At 37.6% G+C, this 15,693-nt stretch overlaps 1 protein-coding gene across 1 annotated transcript; it reads right to left on the bottom strand.

Annotated features, from left to right (window-relative positions):
- Nucleotides 1-287: 287 nt before the first annotated feature.
- On the bottom strand, nucleotides 288-12,754 carry LOC116255159 (protein TIC 56, chloroplastic). The gene is given in 6 exon segments (XM_031630926.2): nucleotides 288-704; nucleotides 8,582-8,744; nucleotides 10,673-10,955; nucleotides 11,100-11,210; nucleotides 11,213-11,296; nucleotides 11,974-12,754. Coding segments are annotated over 6 exon segments (1,569 nt in total). The 5' UTR covers nucleotides 12,707-12,754; the 3' UTR covers nucleotides 288-509.
- Between the last annotated feature and the right edge of the window lie 2,939 nt (nucleotides 12,755-15,693).

Raw genomic sequence — 15,693 nt, 5'->3', positions numbered from 1 at the left:
TTTCGACACCCCACGTCCATTACAGCCTCAATCTTGGAACTACATCCCTTGCTTGCCATTGGTGTTGTTGAAAAATTTGCATGAAGCCGGCTCAAAAGATTATAGCTGCCACCAGGATTAAACCTAACATGAATCTGGTGTAGTACCTCTAATTGATCGGAAGGTCAGCTGTCCTCAAATGTTTACTGAACCAAAACTATTTGTTGCAACTTGCTTGTTCACATTTCGATTTACCAAAATTTAGTGCATGTGCATGTTCATAAATTAGAAAAGGTTATTCAGCATGGTTTGATAATTTCTGCTGATCTTGCATATATGAACCACCTGGACATAGAAGGCTTCTATGATTAACAGTAAACAGAAGATGCATAGCAATTACATGAATCGAAAGAGAGAACTCATTTCACAAGCATATTCCAAAATCACACGTACAAGATGGACTAGGGGCTGTTCTCTAACTTAATAGACGAAAGGTGGAACTTATTGCTTTCTGCTCTGTGATGCTAGTATCAATCCCACGCATCTTTTCCATAAATTTTCCTGGCCTCTGCTCTCTTTTTCTCAGCCCTCTTTTCCAGCCGCCGCTCCTCTCTCGCACTACTGTCGTTCATAACTTTTTCCGTGATAACATCGAAACCAGGAATTGTTTTCTCTAGCTTTTTGCACACACGGTAGCTCAATTTGCTGAAGATCCGATACATCCTCTGCATCAAAAAAATGAATTCACAAGTTACCCGGTTGTCCAATTAGCTATTTGTGAAGCTTTGCTAAAGGGCCAATTCTGACACACACCCCATAAAATAGAACTCAAAGCAAAAAATGACCATAAAGAAAATTACCCACTCTTTAACAGAGCAACTGCAAGTCCGCAAGGTTGCATTTAACTTGTGCAAAAGACTAAAAACAAAAAAAATGATTATTCTAATTCAACGCATTAAACATGCTGGTTGGACGTACAAATCCACAAAGAAATAAATGATATCATTGCTTCCCACCGGAGTGATGACATGATACCCAAGAAGATCAAGCAAATATGTTACCAGCCATCCATGAACCCCCAAAGAAAATATCAGCCTTCACATGAGATGCTTGTCCCATTCCCAGTCTAATGAATTGCTTAACCGAATCTTTACATAATCCCAATATACCAACTGTTCTTGCCTACAGGAAATCAAATTTTGTGAAATAATACATGGGATACCATGCCACATGGATACTCCTTTTGAAGCGATGCACCCATCTTGACATGCTAGGACATGGATAAAAATACCAATTCAGGCCTAGACATGGCAGGACATGGCATGGATCATGTCAGGCGTGGTTAATGTACCTGAGCCTCAATTCATCATTTGTGGACTTCATCAATTTTGACCCAGCCCAACAATGTCTACCTTCTAGGTTTTCCTATTATACATATCTACCTATAAGCAAGAAAGGAATGATGTCCACCATTTCCCTTTCTCATTTCCGGGATGTGTTTTTGAATGACTTGGCAACTAACAAATATGTTCTCCTCTCCAGTGTGCATCGAACTCTCTTTTTCTCCCACTGTCCCTCTCTTTGAGTCCCTTCTTCTCTCTGTATCCCAATCCATATCTGGGGGCAGATCACAGTCATTCGACTCATAGAGAGCCATGGCAGCAAAGAGGTGAAAATTGTCGGGGGACCACACAGACATAGACATGATCAGCTAGTTGAGCTCCTTGAATTCATAGTTGTAATCAATGCCTTGTGTATTGAACTCTAAGAAGGTGTGTCATCGCCTGTCTCAGTCTGGGACATTGACTTATGGAAGTTGGCGATAAGAAGCTCCAAGAGCTTGGGGATGACAAGCTGCACCACCATAGCGGGCAGAAAGGAAGGAAACCCTAGCTTCTTGACACTTTCCTCACATAAAGGAACTTGGTGGTTTTTGTTGGAGGGCTTTAAGGCATTAAGTTAGAGCCAAAATTAGGGTTTCTTCTCCCTTTCAAAGGGCTTTCACAAAGAGAAGGAGAAGTGGAAGGAGAGAGGAGAGATAGAGACCACACAGAGAATACAAAAAAAAAAAGCATTTAAAAAAGTAATTTCTCTAAACCCTAGTTTTGACAAGGTTGACTAAGATGGAAAACATTAAGGGAGCATTTGGATGACACCCCAAAACCATCTTTGGATGTAGAAAATAGTTTTTCTTCCTAAACGCCAGATCAGGCATGTTTGGATGACACCAGAAATGAATTTTGCCAAAACTCATTTCTCACAAAAACTATTTTTCAAAATCGAGTGAAACCTGCCCCTCCTTCAGGTTACACATAAAGTGTTTTGGTCCTATTATGAAAACACAGAAATCAGTTTTCCAAACTGAACTAAAAACTAATTTTTCTAAACCCTAGTTTTGACAAAAACCAAATATTTTGAGTGTGTCATCCAAACACTAAGTATAAACAAGATTCTGTCATAGCTTAAATCTATGCATGATGCAAATAAATCACATCTTATTTGAGGATTCAACTCAGTACACCAATCCAAGTCCAACATTCACCAAGTTGGCAGTCATTGAACTAGTCTAAGGGCACAAAATTGGGACTAGATGGTGACAAATGAGTCCTCAAATTAAGTAACACCTGATTTTTCTTTTTTGCTTATTCATTCTACTTTCTAGTCTTCTAGAAAATCTGTTACCTTCTCTGCTTTTTTTCTAATTTCTTCCTGTAATCTTTTTTCTTCTTTCTGTTCACCACGTTTTATTTACAGGAGTGCATTTTTTTGTTTAATTTGTGTTTGTTCCACCTATATATATATATATATATATATATATATATATATATATATATATATATATATATATATATATATATATATATATATATATATATATATATGAGGTTTATGAAACGTGCAGACTAGATAAATATGAAAACTATGTGCACTTGCCGATTATTACTGTCCAATCAACTTGATTGATGGCCTGCAAGATGCTATCTAAAAACTAATCTTTTTAAAGTCAACATAATTGCCATGAACTTATTTGAAAAAGTACTATACATGTGGCACCATGTAAACTATTAATCACGCTTATTAGACGACCTGCAATCATTTACATGGTCCTCCTATTCACTCAGCACTCACATATTTCATAAACCTTATAGATGAAAGTGTCAACTGTAAAATTATTTTTTTCAAGTGAAATTGTTTTTGTTGACTTTTTAAAGAAATAACTTATGAAAATTTGTAAAGCATCTGTCAATTTAATTAGATGACTTATGATCATCTACATAGTTCTCAAATTTACAGAGTTTGCATACTCTAATATAATCATTATATATAAATCACCAATAAAGTTGGATTTCAGTCAATTTTGGGGAATTATTAATGAATTTATTGAGATTTATGAGAATTTATACGAAATTACGAGAATTTTAGAGAGAATCAATAACATTCAGCAAAATTGAGAACATAAAAATATGATAATAAAGCAAAGATGAATAAAATAGAAATTTTTGACAGCTAAATATGGGATTTTTAAGAATTTTAAATATGGGTATAAAGTATAAACAGAAATAAATTGAAACTTAAGAAACAAAATGGGCCTACAAAGGCCAAGGAGCTTAAACTAAACAAAGAAGGGAAACCCAAGAAAATATCAAAATCCAAATCCATGAAAAAATAGAAGTCAAAGAGGCCTAAGGTTGCCCATTGACCAAATGGCAACCATGAAATAACCAAGTTGGTGAAGGGCATAAAAGGGCCAAAAAGGATATAAATGTCATTGACCAACAAGAAATGGCATATGTGAAAGAAAAGCAAGCTGTGCCACATTCCTTTGAGCCCTTTGGAAAGAAAAATGACCAAGTACTAACTTGGCTCACTCTGACACAGGAGGGCAAGCCCCCACCTTTACCTATAAATGGGAAATGAGGGGCACGCATCCTCTTCATTCCCCTTGTTCTAAAGGGAGGTGCACCTAAAATAGAGAGAGAAGAGGAAGAAAGAGAGAATGAGGACAGAAAAGGAGAAAAAAATGTGGTAACTATTTGGTACTTTTAGTTGTAATTTTTCTTTAAGTAGTTAATCTAATTTCAAAGTGAAGCAACCACCAAAGATAAAAGGCAAAAGCCCACTGAAAGAACACATAAACATGTTCTCTTGAAGCAACTCAACAAATGGTAGGATTTGTTCAGTTGCTTCATTTGAAGACAGTGGCATGTATGGTATATGCTAACTTGGTGTTCTGTTGTGGATTGATCTTTTGATGGAATTAGGTCTTGGCATAAGGATGGATTATTGGATTGTATAACATGAAAAGGATCAAACTTTGAAAAAGGTTTTCAAGGCTTGGAGAAAAGCTCAATGAGGAGGACCGTGAAGATTATGGACATTAGGATCCATTGTATTGACATATTGGTTTTTTCTAATGATTTCACTATGCCTTTAAGTAAGCTAGCAAGTTAAATTACTCACTGCAGACCCTTGAATGATTTTGAATAAAATCATGTTAATACTCAAAAATAATCTTAAGATGAGTGTAGGCAATCTCAGGTTACATTCCAGCTGTCAAACAAAGTAGTAACACAAACTATCTCCCTCATCCTGAGTCATTTTTTATGCAAATGATAGCATGTTAGAAAGGCCTATACTTCTACTTTTTCTTTTTGACATTGAAATCAGAACTGAATTTGGAGTTGAGGGACAAAAGGAAGACAGAACACCACAGACTGCCTCTAAGGATGTTCATAACCTGATTATAACCTGAGCTCGGTATCATGACCTGCTCATCACAAAGACACAAACCATACTTTAGTAGGACCAAGCTTGGCTGAACCGCAATAGCAAGCTGAGCACAGTCAAAAAATTTTGATCGAAAAGCCTGCATAAGCCCAAAGAAGCCATTTGTAATCTCATTTTAATTAATAAATTATCATGTGACACATATTTGATACTTAACTTTGTGTCGCTGTTAATCTTAAGAAAAGACAAATCACACATTTAATTTTTATGAAAGTTTCTATAACACTTCATGTAATCTTACTTCAGTTCATGCAACCTTCTAAAGAAAAGAATATCAATATTCCAAAACATAAAAATATCCAACATTTTGAAATAGACCAGGTCAAGCTTTTTAATGCCAAGTTCAGGTCCAGTCCACAAGCTTTCTGGCCCAACCTAGAGCTGGAGTTGAGCTCGCCCAAATTTATGGGTCGGGTTTGTACATACGAGACTTGGCCCAACCCAACCTACCTACAGCCCTAACTCTCTGTGGGAATTGATGAACCGACTTCCAGAGACAGAACTCTAACATACAGCTACTTTAGGTCTAAGTCACATGGGTACTTCAGTAAAGTCCACGTACCCGTGTCGTCGTACCCGTACCCAAAATGGGTACTTTGACACTTGGGTACCTATAGATTGAAACTGCTTAATTTTACTTTGATTTAACTTTTTTCTACTTTACTTTTTATTCTATTATTTGGATGTGAAAATTCGATTGATGTTCATATTTGACTAGGAGGCTGCTTGGTTGTTCATATGTTTAAAGTTTTTTATAGGTTTCTTAAACACACAGTTGCAAGAGCCGTTGATATATATTTTCTATGTTATTTATTTGTTTATGTTGATGTATATTCTTTATTTTGATACATATTTTCTAAATATTTCTTATTGTTTATATATATGTACGGCTGTACCCCCGCACCTAAGTTTTTTGAAAATGGTCAGTACCCGTACCCACATCGGTACCGGCACCCATACCCGTACCTATGTGACATAGCTTCAGGTACAGGTGAGGACCCAAGCACCACATATAAATGTTCCTCAAATTCCCAGAGTGCCATATATTTTTCTGATAAACAGAAAGAAATCTGAGTTTTGGCTTTAAAGATAGTTTCCTTTTTTGTGAAAATTGTTGAAGAGAACCAAAACTTCTTAGATTCCTGAACCTTACCGAGTTACATAGGCAACTTGGGGTATCAATTGAACACATATCTATATGGGGTAGGAAAGTTGGGAAAGTCTACTTCCAATCTCAACAATCAGTTTCAAATCCTTGATAAAAAGCATGATCATTTTATGATGAATTGTCAAAGCCGGAAACAGTAAACTAAAATACATAGATTTAGAAGTTAGAACTTGGCCTGTACTGAGGTGTCAATTGACTCAATTGGACCACCACACTGGAATCATATGAGGACATATTATATGTTTCAGTATGTGAAGATGAAATGGAAATCCAGGTTATGGTCACAGAGATATGAATAGTTTTAAAAAGTACTTCAAGGCATGGTTCAAACAAGAACGTCAAGTCCAGTTAATACACCTAGACTAGAAAAAGTGTGTGGATTAGGCCCAATATGAAAGTCAAAAGAGACCACAGGGCTGAACTAACCCTATTTGGCAAGGTTCCTATTGGAAAGGTATTTAAGCATGTCATGGTGGCCATAAACTTGCCATTATAAAGAAGACTGAAGACTTTTTTGCTTGAGTAACTGCTCATGTAAGCATTCATCAACAATATAGAGCTACGTCACATGGATGCAAGGTGTGGGTGCTGCAGCAGGGGCAGATGCAGGTGCTGCTGTACAGTTGACTATTTACTAGCCTTATTTACCTATATTTACATTTAAGTCATTATAAACTATTTGTATTAGAGCCAGTTTAGTCAAGTACACATTTAAAATGGCTAGTTTTGGCTCTGTTCGGCTTACCGCACCAGATGTGTTGTGTCAGAGAAGCACCAGCTCCAGTGTTGACACAGGTGTGGCAGCTGTTTAGGCACACCCATGTGATCTAGAAATAGACACATGGGTACCCAAGCCAAGACTCCGGTAAGCTATGGCATCTAGTCAAGTAATCAAGTCGTAATCAATTAAAGGTGATGGGATGATGAGTGTGTTAGTCTATAGTTAAGCATACTCCAACCTCAATGGGAGTTCATAATATCCTGGTGCAAAGACCCTGATGGTTCAACCTAAGGTGGTGAGTGTGTTAGTTAGTCTCGACCTCTAGAGTTGAAGTATACTCCCAACCTCATGGGGGGGTCATAATATCTTGGTGTTACGACCCTAATGGTTCAACCAAAGGTGGTGTGGAGCTACTTTTGCCTTCACATAGACTGGGCCAATCACAATATAAGACAAGCACCTCCTTCTTTTGGAACGTGATCAGTAACTTGGACAATCAAGACCTGGGTCAGGCAAGCTTGCCCAATTTTGGAAACAACGAGCTAGACCCCAGATTTGTGGACTCCACCTAACCAAGCATGCTCATGGGGAGATATGGGCATATAAGTGTTTTAGGAGGCGAGGCATCTCCTGGGTCCCTCAATCCATGTTTCTAGAGGGGTCATGTCAGCCATGCCAAGTGATGATAGTTTTGTTCTAAAGGTGCACAATGTCTGAGCTCAATTGTAAAGATGTCATTTAGGATATTCTACCGATCTACATACCTCCTGCTGACAGTCTCAAGATATGCATCTTGTGCCCGAATGAAATATTAATGATTTGAGAAAGTATTTTATAAAGAACAATTATTTACAAAAAGATTACAGAAAGGATAGCAAATGCTTTCAAAGGAAGAGGCAAGAGCTCCCAATCCGAATCAGGACTGATAGGAAGTCAACTACTGGTTATCTGGGCCGGCCAGCTCTGGGCAGGGACAAAAAGGGTTCGTTTTCATGTTAAGACTCAACCAATCACACTTCACTGATGACATTGTCTTGGCATTTGTGGCAAGTTCATGTTTGAGCCCCTATATAGTGCAAGTTGTGTATGTTGTCACCACGAAGATGTAGCCATAAAAACAAATTTTGAAACTCATGATCCACTTCCCCTTAAGTGGAAGCTAGTTCTATCTTTCCATCATAAGTACAAAGCATGGTTGTTTTTAGCCCAAGGTACAGTGTTCCCAGAAACAATAATCCAAGCTTAAGCAGGCAATGTTTTGTTGGTAGGTTTATGGCAGAAAATTGGTCATTTCACTAGACGAGTTAGAGGCTTCAACCTACCATGAAAAAACATAACATTTCAATGTATAAGAATGTCTTGCCAAGATTTGGTAGATTATATGGTGCCTTGAATGTTTTCCAGAGTATATAAAAGTCCAATTTTCCTGACTTTAAGGTATTGAGTTACAATAATAACTTTAAAAATTCTAGAAATTGTGATGCATAAGAGGATAAGGGTTTTGTTTAACATGAAAATTACCAACACTTGTCCAATAACAGTATATAAGCCAAAGAAGTACAATGCTAACTCAACGATAAAGGAGGTGCCTAGATAATTTACAAAGAGAATGGCAAGCAAGGCACCTAAAGTAATTTAGCAATTGAAAGGAATCCATTTTAGAGGGACGCTGTGCACTGCAAATTACAGATGACCCAATGAATAGTAGAGAAAATAGGGTATGTGAAGGTGCACCTATCTTTGGTTTGAACTATTTTTGGTATGTTGCTATTTCAACAGGATATTTTAAGCAGGTGAGACCACATTCCAGCTAGTGTGGCATAGCCTTATGTCCTTATACTAAAAGCCAAGAACTATAAACAAGTAGAACATAATGCAATGGCAACTTGGCAAATAAAAGATACATAACAAGATGAAAACACTACCTTAACATCCTTATTCCAATGCCTAATGTATGGAGGACCTGTCGTGTATGCTCCAAATGGTTCACGGTACCATTCTCCATCATACGTAATTTGATCCATAGCTTGTTCTATGCTCAGAACTTCCCAAGGCCTCAAACCAGGAATTAGGTCTGCCAAACGCTTCCTGTAAAAAGCAGTGAACTTGGAGTCAAGCATCAGGAAGGCCAAAAACAAATACACTGATTTATCAACAGAACAAAATATATTGGAGCATCTTATACATTGGGAAATTCTGAAACATCTTTTCTGTACAGAGCTAGAAAATCCTTGAAGGTGAAGCCAACTTCAGGTGATTTTAAACAATCAAAGTTGCCACAAACAAGAGTAAAAAGACAACCCAACCCTCTGCTTTGGGAACTTCAGCATAAACAGTTAGAGAAAAGATGATCTCATACTGGTTTTCACTAAATGAAAAATAGGCTTTCCTTTTCTCAAGATCATATGACATCAAAGAGGATCTGGGTTGATACAGTTACTTTACAACCGTTTTCCCATCCAATTTTCTTTCATTTGCATTTTTTATATGCCCAGGACATCTAAATTGGACCATCTAAATGAACAACAGGTTACCTTTAAGCATCTTTCATAAAAATAACAAACTTCAAAGTTCAAATCCTTTTCCCTCAATTTCTCAATGGTAGGGTCGCATCAAGAAATAGAAGTACAAAAGAATGAATGCATCTGCAGGTGTAATTGTTAAGAAAGTGAATCAGTTACCTCTTACCTTTCCATTACCAAAGAAAAATCATATAATAGTCCAAAAAGATTGAGAAACTTTTTGGAACGCTAGTATCATCATACTTCTTCTAAGAAATCTAAACCACTGCAAGTAAAAACAACTATAGAGTAGAAGAATGTCACCAATTTCACTATAAAGCAAAGTTGGAATTATTAATACCACATCTACAACCATTTTGAAGAGCACAAGTATCGGACCATAGTTCTGGGAAAAAAGATAAATATTTGCATTTGTACGGGAAAGACAGAAGATAGAAAAGGACTTCTGCTCTACCATTAGCAAAAAACATGAATGATCACAATTTTAGAAGCATTAGGGATAGTAGGAAAACATAACACATGCATGTTATGCCTTAGACATGTGAAGCAGAATGTCCAACTCATGTAAGGAAACACTACTGATCAACCATTCTGAAAGCAAATAAGGACCAAATACAATGAAAAATTGTAACTGCAAGGATGAGATAACATCAATGTCAACGAAATCCTAAATGTCAAAAGATGACGAAATGGAGATAGTTTATCCATGAATTTATGATTTAAGAGAAAATTCTGCGAAGATAATGAACCCATAAAGGTTTCAACTCTGACAGTTCAAATGCTTAGCATGTAAAGGCTAAGAAATACAAGGAAGGAAGTAACCAAGTGTCAACTAAATGTATTCAACATTCACTGCCAGGCTGAAGACTTTAATGAACTCATATACAAATAATCAGAAACTTGATAATATAAGAAGTGCGCCAACAAATAATGCTTTTTATATGGATGCAGTATAAGATTGAGCTCAAAAAAGAAGTTTGGATTTGATTTAATCAACAGTTATACTGCTAACATGTACGTTCTCTTTAACGAAAGAAAATCTGTTTAAGTTAGTAAGAGGCCATTCAGCATAATAAGGACATCAGAGAACCAACTAAACCATCAGAGAACCAACTAAACCCAGATATGAATGAGATGATCACCAAGGTCTAATCTCATCAAATATAAACACAAACAATAATACCTACTTAAGTTTAATGATAAGCCACTCATCAACAATAAATTCAATTTCACATGTTCAAGAGCAGAACAACTACAAAAATCTTAGCATTGATATCCTATAAGGAAAACTAGTAGTCACTCTTAAGTACATCAGAGAACCAAAGGAAACTGGATGGACATGAAAGCATCAGTAAAGCCAGCCGATTGACAAAAGGAAAAATAACATTATCCTGTTAAGTTTAACAGCAAGATACCAAGAGTGCAGAAATATCTGATTCAGACAAATGAGTGCCTCTCAACAAAAAGGAAGATAAAGCAGGAAAAACATATTACCTAAGATCTTTGGGAATAAATTTGTTAGGCATGTGATCTGCTTCTAAAGTTGGGGTAAGCTCTGACCCACTAGCCCAAAGAAATAATGCATGGCTAGGAATTCTTACACCTGGCCAAACTCCACCATTTGCTTGAAGCACTGCTAAATCACGTCTTTTACTTTCAATTGCTTCTTCTTGAAGTTCTTTGTACGTTTTCTTCTCATGCACCTTGAGGGGTATCCATGGAGGTATACCTTTCTGTAGCTTGTGCAGTAAAGCAGTTCCAGCAGCTCCAAGTCTAACTGGAATTACAGGAAAACCTTCTTAACACAAACATATTTCAACTTGTGATTCGGCATTGAATTACTAGTAATCAGAAATTGAACATGATAACAGTAATAGTAAGCACAACAGAGAAAAAAACTAAGAAAAAGATGTCGGCGAACCTTCCCAAGTGGCAATTGCTGGTTCTAGACCATAGACCATGCCGATTGGTGCCCACTCATCCATATCCTCACCCCATACAAAAGTATTTGTGTCGATTATGCCCCCGCCCAGGCTGTCTTCAGAGTTATTAGCTCTAAAGGCCCTCTTGTACGCCCTAAGCGATCCTTATAATACCACCCACCGCTCCTCATGATAACTGCATAACAACACATTAAACAGTTTTAAATTTTAAATAAATGATCATAAAAGCTATCCAGTCCATGGAAATGCTTAGTTGGTTTACAATCTGCTCCCATCCATCTCGTATCCAAGCAACCAAGTGAATATACTAACAAAATCAAGACATATATGCAATTAGTAAACTAACACATCACAGTAGTTCCTTTGCCTTGTCGGTACTCTAGGATTTGTAAGTGAACCAAATTTTGTCAAATTAAAGTGACCATAACGAGAGCCCCTAAGTGAATTCTGTAAAGAATGTCAAATGATAACCTTCAACGTGCCTCTAATCATTGAAACTTTGAAATAAATCACTATAACATTTCGACGTTGAAATACCTAACCATGTATATATAAGTCCTCCATTCCCAATCTACATGCTTGATTCAATTCAAGAACAGGCAGTCAAACTAGCTTCAAATGGTGCAGACTGAAGAGCAGTTTGCGCTATCGATTGTGCTCTGCTGAGGGCTATTTGCAAAAAACAAGAAAAATCAACAATGAAGACTTCAATAATTTCATAATACCGCCAAAAAACGATTAGTTCGTTTTACCTATCTAATCTATCTAGTCTCACTATAGCCTAATGAGGTATACTTGCATAGGCCGCTTCACTTGTGAATGCATGAAAATAAAGAAAGAGCAATCACTCACAATCATAATACCGCCTCTCAAGGCGCTTATACCCGATCGCCTGCGTGACGTCGATTGGTCGGCAGGGCGGATACGGTCGCTGTCGGAACCCCCAGAGGCCAAAAAAGAACTGCCTAGCGAAATCCCAGAACTTGTCGTCCGACTCCTTCTTCGTCCTTATGGCCTTCCTCGGCATTGGCCGGCCGTCCATTCCAGGGACATTTGGCAGCGACTGCCACAGCTTCCGGTCCTCCCGGCGGTAAGGAACCGCGTTCTCCTTGAGCTCCATCTCATTGATGGCATCATCTATCTCCTCGGCCCTCTTCCAGAACTGAACTACGGGGTTACTCATGAACTCGTCCCACCATTTCTTGTTCTCCTCGATCTCTTCAGGAGTGGGGTTCTCCTTCTTCTCGATAAAGGGGTGGTCGTCAAGGATGGAATCCACCTCGGGCGCGTGCCGGTAGTCGGGGAGGTTCTCGCACTCCCAGAAGTACTGGTCCAGCATCTCCCCGTACTTTCCTTTGGTGGGAGGTCCCTTCTTCTCCCTTCTGAACAAATTGGAGCCAATCCAGGCGAAGTTGGGAGGCAGGCATTGCTGGTTGTTGCCGCCGCTGCCGCTCGTGAAGGAGACGGATGAGAATGAAGAAAGGAAGGAGGTGAGGTTGGTTACAAGTTGAGGAGGAGTAATTGGCTTCGGCGGTTTGCTGAACCAGCTACCGTCGCCAAGCCAGCCGAGGTTGAGGGAAGCCATTGCTTGCCTCCGCGGCAGGGCGGATACGGTCGTTTAAGGGAAGGATGACGACAAGTTTGAAGGGGCAAAAGAAATGGTAGACTCGGGAATCGGGGATTTGAACCGGTTTTGTTTCCTCTTCCGGGAAAGGATTAAAAAAAAATCCTAAACCCAAGTATAAGAAGCAAATAAATAAAATTAATTCATTCTTTGGTCCTACAAAGCATTTTTGGAAAGACTGGCTTCTCTTCATTATTTATAAGACATCACATAAGATTTTTGATAGTCTATACACCTCTTTATGATGGTTTTAGTGTTCGCATTTATGCAAGCAAATGAAGTGTAGAAAGATTTAAATGATTTAATCAAGTGTTTTTATGAAAGACAATCTCATGGTAATGTTAAAGCTCAACCTATTCTTACTCAAATTTTCCATCTATACATCTTCTTGTTTTATCCTAGTTTTCTTACCATTTTGAAGATATTCGCATTGTTTTTCTAAGTATTTCAAACTATATTGTTCATTTAGCCAAAAATTAGTCTTGATCTATCTTTCATCTAGGCGTTAGTCTCACTTAGAATCCAGTAGGATGTCAACCTACTATGGCCATACCAATGCCTTGCCCTTGTTGATTCTTTGGACATTTTGGAATTGTCCAAATCAGAAGAATTTAAGCTCAATTAGGTTCTCCCTAAACTCATGTTAGCCATATGAAGCGTCATTTCTAAGTTACCATTAACTCAGCCTGCACTACCGCAACCAAGCTCAGACCAAATCCACCAGAGTTTTGATTAGGCTAACCTCAGTTCACTCTGAGTTACACTTGCTTAATTTCCATTCAAGGTCAATTTGTTTATTTCACTTGATCATTTTCACCCCTACTTATGGAAGATTTTAGCTCAAAGTTTGCTGAACAAGGTGGAGTCACCTGAACCCAAGCATGGGTCAAGTTCAACACTGAGATCAACCTAGCCCTAGTTCAATTTGTGTTTAAATGCCTCAAGTACAGTTCAATTCAGTTTTCTTTAGCCACTTGCCTTTCCTTCTATGATGATTTGGGCTTCTTTTAGCCAGAATTGCATTAGAAATTTGTCATCTTTCAACAAATTCTTCTATAGATAGTAGTAACCTAGGTTTTCTCAGCTCAACCAATGAAAATTCTATTTAAAACACCTTAGAAGGCTAGTTTTCCCAGTTTATCCCTCATTTTACCATTTTCTCCTTAAATTTGATGCCCGTGACTTAAAAAAATATATATTCATTTGAATTTTCAGTTGAGATTTGAACCGGGCTCAAGCTTAGAGGTTGATCTACCACCTACCCAATATGATAGATTAGGATCATCCAAATGTCGGAACTTTGTGCCAAGGCTAAAATAGTCATTTGCTAAGCATGTTCAAAGGCGGTCTTAGGGATGTCAACAGATCTGATTGGCATTGAACATACCTTCTACAATATTCGATTTTTCGGGTATTCATACATTCGGATTCATACTTGGATTCGAATGTAGATGAAAACAAGCTTATACCATATCTGAATCGGACTTTAAAATCTACAATTGAATTTGATCTGAACCTGACTTTAAGTTACATTTGAATCCAATCTGAATCTGACCTTTAAGTTATATCTTAATTCGTTCTAAATTCGGCTTTTAAGTCGTATCCTAATCCGATTTGAATCTGGCTTTAAGTCATATCCAAATCCGATTGGAATATGACTTTTAAGCCATATGCCAATCCGATCCAAATCTTCACTTTCAAATACCATCTGATTTTGATTCAAAATGTAATTTTATTAATTAGCTAAGCTTAAAAAATATGTATATAAATTCAGAATTTGAACGCTAGCCAAATTAAATAAAGTAAACCAAAAACATATTTTTTTAACCGAGTACCAATAGTGAAGTAATGAGTAAATAATGAAGGAATGTACTCATGTAATTATCAAGGTAGTATGTACCAAAAATATATATTAAGCACCAAATGAACTATGAAACTCAATCTTAACCTCACACCAGCCCAAACTAGACTAGTGATAATTGTCAAGCATATTGACACATAGAGAAAGAGAGAGCAAACAAAAAAAGTATATATCATTCACACCATGTCATCAAACTTCATTCTCTAGAGCATGCAAACCTCAATTTTCAAAATTGTACTTGGGTATTGTTCGTTGAAGCAACAAGAGACTAAACAAGTCATTCTTCGACAACTTCAATTAAAAAAAAAAATTCACTATATAATGCGAGCTTCCAAAAAATTTCTTTCAATGCCTCTACTTGCCATAGTGGATATTTTCTTTATATTTTGATATATACTCCAACCACGTTGGCACTATATTGAGGATAATGTTATCAAATTAACCTGCATTATGCAAATGAAATTTTTAATTAAATAAACATCTTAAACATAAATATGTAGGTTTCAATTGATGTAAAGAAAGCAAATAGATATAAAAGAACATACATTTCTAATTTATGATGCAAATTCTTTTTTTTTTTCACATTCAAATTGTGCTTCCTCTTTATGCAAAGGTGTAGGCTATGTCACACGGATACGTGGGATTAGCCCATGTATCCGTATTTATACTCCGATACGGCGATCCGGATACGGATACGTCATGGATACGTTTGGATCGGGTTTGGGTCAGACCCGATCCAAACCTAAAATGTTGATCCGTGAAATTACATCGACTTCGACGTTCTTCCTTTTCCTGTTTCCACTGAACGTTCTTCAATCTTCCTCTTCCCCCGACGGCCGACCTTTTGACGAGCGACGACCGATGGCGGGCGGCAGTGACAACTTCCGGCGACCCACGGCGACATCCGGTCGTCGCCGACGACGGACAGGTAAGTGGATTTTTTTTTTTCCGTTTCTAGTTTAATGTGTTCTTCTTCTTCATTTGGGGGTTTTTAAGGGTTTCGGATTTTGTAACTCATTCAGCTTTTCTTGAATGATGATTGATGCGTGATGGGTTGTTCACTTGTTCTTGTTCACTTGTTCGTTGA

The sequence above is a fragment of the Nymphaea colorata genome, chromosome 5 (assembly GCF_008831285.2).
Source record: "Nymphaea colorata isolate Beijing-Zhang1983 chromosome 5, ASM883128v2, whole genome shotgun sequence".
Lineage (NCBI taxonomy): Eukaryota > Viridiplantae > Streptophyta > Magnoliopsida > Nymphaeales > Nymphaeaceae > Nymphaea > Nymphaea colorata.
This window is presented reverse-complemented; position numbering and strand designations above follow the sequence as displayed.